At 33.7% G+C, this 7014-nt stretch overlaps 1 protein-coding gene across 7 annotated transcripts; it reads left to right on the top strand.

Moving 5' to 3' along the window:
* The first annotated feature begins 1600 nt into the window (after window positions 1-1600).
* On the top strand, window positions 1601-6642 carry LOC129312764 (probable protein phosphatase 2C 39). 7 transcript variants are annotated; one of them, XM_054955464.1, is made up of 8 exons: window positions 1602-1844; window positions 2239-2308; window positions 2489-2560; window positions 2891-2954; window positions 3488-3730; window positions 5410-5686; window positions 5899-6053; window positions 6191-6642. In XM_054955464.1, the coding sequence occupies exons 5-8, from the start codon at window positions 3536-3538 to the stop codon at window positions 6326-6328; spliced, it is 765 nt and encodes a 254-aa protein (XP_054811439.1). In that variant the 5' UTR covers window positions 1602-1844; window positions 2239-2308; window positions 2489-2560; window positions 2891-2954; window positions 3488-3535; the 3' UTR covers window positions 6329-6642. The 7 variants fall into 7 exon arrangements, with proteins under 7 accessions (XP_054811435.1, XP_054811439.1, XP_054811438.1 ...); XM_054955463.1 differs by lacking the exon at window positions 2489-2560; XM_054955462.1 differs by having other exon boundaries at window positions 2489-2954.
* Window positions 6643-7014: the final 372 nt, after the last annotated feature.

The raw sequence follows: 7014 nt of genomic DNA, 5'->3' as shown, positions 1-7014 counted from the left end.
ATTAGATTTTAAGTGCAATTTTTTTTTATTTAGGACCGTAGGTGCCATTTTCCCTATTTAAAATCTCTCATCATTATATGATATGGTAATTAAAGAATATTTTGGCATAAAAAAGTCAATATGTGAAGGGTCGAGAGAATGTGAAATGTCATAAATGAAATGTTAATAAAAACCAACCCAAAGTATATCTATTGTGAACGTCGAAGGCTTGAATCTTACGATTTGGCAAAAAAAAGAAAAAAAAAAAGAAAAGAAAGAAAGAAAGAAAGAAAGAAACAAACACTCCGATTAAGCACCAATTTGAACGACAATCTGTTTAGAAGTCAATATTGCTTTTTTGCTTTCACTCTTATTCTAATTTCACCTTCCAAATCCAATTTCCTTCAGGCTTATCTGTCATCAAATTATCACAGAACGTCAATATAAAATATCAAAAGTGTAGCCAATTTGATGTTAGTAAGTGAACTATAAATAATATGTATTTAACATCCTATTAAGTTTTAATCTGACTTTAAAATTATATACATGTGTTTTTCATAAGAAGGATAAACATCTTTCATGGCTAGAATTTATCAATCACATTGTGAGTAACTAACTATTCTTCTTAAATTAACTTTTATTGTCGTTCTCAATCTTTTTATACAAGAGATAAAATCAATATTTAAAAAGCTACACCCTCCAATCCAAAATTAAATATATTTTAAATATAATTTATACATCAATAACATTTTCATTTTTATGAAAATATACATTAATTTTTTACTTTTAATTCAAATTTATAATGAGTGAAAAAATGTTATAAATTTATATAATACACAAAAATGTAGGTTAATAAATACAAAGGATAAAATGAAATTTTTTTACAAGTATTAAATTAAATTATTTATATTTTAAATTAAAATTAAATTAAAAAATGTTTATATTTTGAATTGGATGTTATAAATTCTTACTATGCGTTTTTAAATTTAAAAAAATAGAATTTTAAATTCTTACATTTTAATTAAGTTTTGTTATAGATCCATAAAACATTAAAAAGAATGAGAACCTAAAACATTTAAAAAAGTATCAAAATTTATAATAAAATTTAAGTAAAGTTTAGATTCAAAATTATGTTTTTTAAAAAAAGTTTTAAATTATATTTTTTTGTTTGGTAACAAAAAAAACTACTCCTTCTTTTAAAAAATATAAAGTATTTTTAATTGAATCTTACCTCCTAATAACATAGTTACTTATTTTTTAACTAATTCTATCTTTTTATATTTACTTAAACACCCCATAATAAATATAAAGTCATTATTAATAGGGGTATTTTTTTAAAAAAATAATAATTACATCTTAAAAAATTAAAAATATTTTATATTTTTAAATATTTAATTTTTTTAAAAATATTTTATATTTTTAAATGGGAGGATTATATTATTATTTTTAAAATAATAAAATTAGGAAGAGAGAGACACATAGAGGGTCTAATGAATTAAAAGGAGGTTTAGGCCCAAAAAAAAAAAAAATAATAATAAAAGGAGAAGAGTGACGACGTGTCATGACGCGAACGGGTCCGATCCATCATCATTCATAGTTCGGATTTGGGACTTGGGATAGAGAGAGAGTGTCGTCGTGTCAACGAAATAATACTGGTCATCTTCCGTTCTGCACACTCGTCTCTCCCTCGTTCCTTCGCCCCTCTCTTTTGCTTCCTGTTCCTTCTATTCCTTGTCCCTGTCTCCGCCTCGATCTGCACAGCAAGTCGCCTCTATTCCCACATCACATACCCTCCTCCTCTCCTGTATATATACACCCCAAGCTTTCCTGCCATGGCTGGCAAAGAGATCCTCCACAAAATAAAGGTATGTATGGCTCCCTGACTTTTCTTTTCCTTTTCACCAATCATCGCCCTTCTGGCTGAATTTTCCTCGGTATTGGCTCATTTGCATAATTGCATCGCATTTTGCACCTTTTCATTCATACCTTTGATTTTGGTGCAATTTGCCTTTTGTATTCTGTGATGGATAAATATTCTAGATCTTCATTTGTTGGTGGTTTTTTTTTTTTTTTTTTGGTGATCAATCAAAGAGATTGGATATGGTTGTATTTGTATAGATAATAAATGCATCCATGTACGAGTTCATTGGTGACTATTCACAATATGAAAATGATATAAGTGAGGATGTATCATGCTATTAGCTCTGTCCATCGTGTTTCGTCCCTAATATGCAAATGTTCCTGATAAAACATAACCAGGATGGTGGGGGTGCTTTCTTCTAGAGCGCAGCTGTTAGTGTGGCATTCTATTCACAATTAGTCAAAGCAGGTTTCATTTTGTTTGTGTTAAATCTTTTTGTCGTAAATATAGTTCCTTCCAGTTGGCTGGAGTTGGGATTCTTTTGCTTCATTTATAGATGTTGGTTTGGCTACTGGTCGAAAAATGTTAGTCTTCTTGGGGCCAACGATCTTTGAAATTTAATGCATTTCACCTTCGGTCCTTTAATAGCAAAGCAGGTTGGATCACGGGTTCAAAGCTCAGTTGCTTTCGTTCATCAACCATAGACACATAGGATGATTGGTAAAGTTCATTTATATCATTCATATGGCGTGAATCGTCTTTCACACTTGTGTACCGTTTCTGTCAGTAAAGATATATCTGGCTGCGAGCTAATCAAACTAATGATGTTGAATTCTAGAGATAGTTTTGCATTTAGCAGGAGCATCTTATGGATGCCTCAAATTCATGAGATTACTGGAATCGAAAAGTGACACAATGCTGATGAGATGAGGAATGAATTGTTGTATTTATTGTTAGTTGTGTATAGGCCCAGTGAAAGAGCATTGGATTTTGATAATCCTGTAGATGATTTTGGGGTTTTAACTATGACTATTTGCTGATGGATTAAAGGGCAAACAAACTGCCAATGTGGAAGCACAAGATTCTGAATTAAAAACAAACTACCATTCACAAGGTACATGATTGAGTACTCTTCCAGATATATATTGTTTTATCACTATACAGAACTGATATAGTGGACACACCGTACACTTAGTGACCATAAAAAACCCAGGTAGAAGGAATTTCCCAGTTTTGATGCTATATCCAGTTATTGGGAAAATACATTCGGAATTATTTTTACTAATCATGCAAGGATGCAGCAAATTAAACTTGTGGATAAGGTGCCTACGTGCGTGGAAAAGACAACAATAACCTCTACTAGTGAATAACTCTGGACAGAACCCAATCCTTAACAACAGTATTCCTCTCATTTTTGTCTTAACTCTGGGCAGAATCCTCGTTCACCTATTGATTTTGATGTTTGTGCTCCTAGAAATAAAAGAGTGTAGAGTTTAGTTCTCTGTTTTGCTTATGATGTTATAAATCGTTGACAAATTTTGCTCTAGGAAGAATGGATATAGACAAAATATGAAGTGTCTAACTGTAGTTCAAAGAGTTGCCTTGTGTACAATAAGTGAGTCTTTGACGCATGTATGTTTTTTGCAGGAAAAAGTTGGATTGTCAGATCCTGATTCAGGGAAAGGGAAGAGCAAGATGTCAAAGGAGATAAGTCATGGCTTTCACTTGGTAAAGGGAAAATCTGCTCATGCTATGGAAGATTATCTCGTTGCAAAATTTAAGCAAGTTGATGAGCATGAATTGGGTTTGTTTGCAATATTTGATGGCCACATGGGTCACGACGTGGCTGACTACTTACAGTCTCATTTATTTGAAAATATCTTAAAAGAGGTAATAAAGGATCCTAGCTATCTCCAGTTACCTATGTTATGAGTTGCACCCATTGTATGTTTACTTGTGAACTATGTTGCACTGATTCTTCATAAAAGTTGACATGCTCATACCGAAGTATGGAACACATTTGAAATGAAATTTATGTATCGTTTTGTGACATGCTACATATTAATGTTGGCTTTTTTAGTTGGGGTGGGTTCAAGAACGTGCAGAATCAGTCCTTGAACTTTGATTTATTCTCAGTTCTTGATGAAATTTGCTTCTTGCAACTCAATCCCTATAATTTTAACTATTTAAGTATTAGTTGCAATCCCTATAATTTCAACTATTTAAATATTAGTCCCTATATTTTTAAAAATAAAATCATGAAGATTAAAAATATTTTAAACTTTTAATATTTATAATATTTATAAAGATTTTAGTAATTTAAAATATTGGCAGTAAATTTTAACAAAATTTTAATTTTTTATAATTTTATTTTTTAAGATATACGGATCATATTTAAATAATTAAAAATATAAGGATTGAGTTATAACCAAGTTACTTAAAACCGGATTGGTTATTGAATCGGTCAAGACATTATGCTAAGCAATAATAGACAAATTAACAATAGTAAATAATGTAGAAACTACTTATTTTGAATTAAAAATGCAGAGAAGGAAAAGGCATAGCAATCAGAAAACTAATGACTAGATGACGAGGAGATTCACTGAGAGAGATAGAGGATAGCAATGTTACGACGAGTTCTGCTTCACGGTGAGAGAGAAGATAGTCGAGAGCGACACAAGTTATGCATCACAATCACGATGAGTTTTGCACTTTTGCTACACAGTGAGAGAGATAGAGTTTGAACTAGGAAAGCCAGGAGCCCAGGAGAGCAACAAATGATAGAATGGGTAGTGATGATGGTCGATGATCGATTGGTGGGGTTCGATTTGTGCTAGGGCAGGGGATGAGTATTTAGAGCTGGTGGGGGTGGGGTTTGATCAATTGATTTCAGAATTCAAAAGCAAAACCAACAAAGCCTTTTTGCCCTTTTGCTTTTTTTGTTTTCTTTAAAAAGAAAAAAAGCCTCCAAATGTCATATTTTGAGGATTTTGAAGGGCAAAATTAGAACTTTTTGAGGTTTATGAAGGACAAAATAGGTGACCCAGCTAACCCATCAGGTTATTTGGTTTACACCAGGTTATTGGTTTACACCAGGTTGACCTCGGGTTGGCCAGGTCATGCCGGATCACTCGCTAACTGGGTCAAGATGAAAATCGGATCGGTGGAGAGGCCAAGTCACCAGTTCAAGGGTTGACTTGGCTAGTTCGATCCGGTTTTCCATATAGTGGTTATGACGGGTCAAAATTTAATGACTGAGTTATAACAGGTCATGGTTCAGGGATTGAGTTATAACTGAGTCAAAATTACAAGGATTAAAGGATTAATTTTTCCTTGTTTAGAAATCAAATTTATTTTATATTGTTGATTTTTGTCTATTAATTTGTTGGATATATATACTAATATACACCCACATTTGTACTCATATCTCACGATTTTCAAGTTGTTGCTCATATTGGCTTTGTAAATCATTTTTCTGTTGTCAATTATTATGTCCTTCTGTTCGCCTTTACTTAGTAATGACAATGGTTTTGGAACATAATATGTTCCAATAACTCTTTTCCCTGTAGCCGGACTTCTGGACAGAAACTGGAAGAGCAATCAGGAGAGCATATCGTATAACTGATTCAACCATTCTTGAGAAAGCAGTTGAATTGGGACCAGGGGGTTCCACGGCAGTCACGGCAATATTGATTGATTGTCATAAGCTGGTAATAGCCAATGTTGGGGATTCAAGGGCTGTCCTATCCAAGAATGGTGTGGCTAAACAACTATCAGTGGATCATGAGCCAAGCTCTGAAAGGGTGGAGATTGAGAACAGAGGCGGCTTTGTATCAAACTTTCCAGGTAAGCAGATTTTAAACGTTGAGATCATTATGCCTTGTTCTTGTTAGAAGACTGCATTCGTTTATCCTGTTATGGTGGTTGTAGTACCATGGGCTAAGGATCCTAGCATAGATGTCTTTCTGATCTAGCTGGCTACCATATTCTCTGCTCTTGCTGAGACCAAGATAGGCTTTGTTTCAGGATTAACAATCCAGATTTTGTGATTAATTTAGGGGATGTCCCACGCGTGGATGGGCAGCTGGCAGTGTCGAGGGCATTTGGTGACAAAAGCTTGAAGCAACACCTTAGTTCAGAACCACACGTAGCAGAGGAGATTATAGATGATCGTGCAGAGTTTGTTATACTAGCCAGTGATGGATTATGGAAGGTCAGATTTGATAAATGATAATAAATCATGAATCACCTTACGGATACTCCGTTGCAATACCTGTGAAATATACATGTTGTTGGATTCACTTGCATGCTTTTCTGCTGCTCACAATCATTTATTCACATTTATCCTAGGTAATGTCAAATCAAGAAGCAGTTGATACTATTAAGGATGTAAAGGATGCTCGATCAGCAGCAAAGCTTCTCACTGAAGAAGCACTTAACAGGAAGAGCTCAGATGATATCTCCTGCATTGTTTTGAAGTTTCATTGATCGCAAAAACTCATAATATGTGGAATAAGGTGTGCAGACTTGGAAGTTGTGTATAACATAGTTTGTTGTTTGGAAAACTTGATGTCCGCCAGGTGCTATGCTTGAGTCTTTTAAGGTGTGAGCGTGATGTCATGCCTGCTCTTCTTGCAGAAAATCTGGGGGAGAAACTGTTGTTTGATATAACAATGTAGGAAAGATTTAGTTTTGGATTGTTTAGACAAGCGAAACGTATTACTGTATTCAAGGATGTTTGCTCCGGTTAGGAGATCTTACACACTTTTCATATTAAATACAAGTCATCTTCTGGTTGTGTATGATTCTGTTTGCACTTTATTCGGAGAGCGAAAAAGAAGGGGAAATATGGAATGCCATGCCATGGTGCTTCATTAAACAAATTAAGGACAGTAATGTTATGTTTACTCTGAGGACAAGTCTTTCTAAAAAGAGAAAGGAAAGCTAAACTTGTGTATTTGTTGCACTAAAAATTAGTAATACATCTTCTAACCATAGTTAAGAGAACAAGTTTTCAGGAAAGTTCATTTCACATGCTTATTCCCATTTCCATTGTGAGAAAATAAAATGAGGAGAAGGCAACTCAGGAAGGTGTGCAGTCTGAGTATCAAATACGACTTGCCTTTTATTTTCTTAAAATATGGGACTTTTCATTTCACATGCTTAGTTTATGC

This window comes from Prosopis cineraria, unplaced genomic scaffold, assembly GCF_029017545.1.
Source record: "Prosopis cineraria cultivar Desert tree isolate PC_DT_omini unplaced genomic scaffold, ASM2901754v1 PC6, whole genome shotgun sequence".
Classification (NCBI taxonomy): domain Eukaryota; kingdom Viridiplantae; phylum Streptophyta; class Magnoliopsida; order Fabales; family Fabaceae; genus Prosopis; species Prosopis cineraria.
The sequence above is the reverse complement of the archived record's forward strand: the minus strand, read 5'-3'. Positions and strand labels throughout refer to the sequence as shown.

What these genes read in the sequence shown, in the direction of transcription:
- LOC129312764 (XM_054955460.1), top strand. Translation starts at nt 1,812, where the DNA reads ATGGCTGGCAAAGAGATCCTCCACAAAATAAAG. An exon ending in AGATCCTCCACAAAATAAAG is followed by an intron (nt 1,845 to 3,487) that starts GTATGTATGGCT and finishes TGTTTTTTGCAG; the next exon opens with GAAAAAGTTGGATTGTCAGA. An exon ending in TTGAAAATATCTTAAAAGAG is followed by an intron (nt 3,731 to 5,409) that starts GTAATAAAGGAT and finishes TTTTCCCTGTAG; the next exon opens with CCGGACTTCTGGACAGAAAC.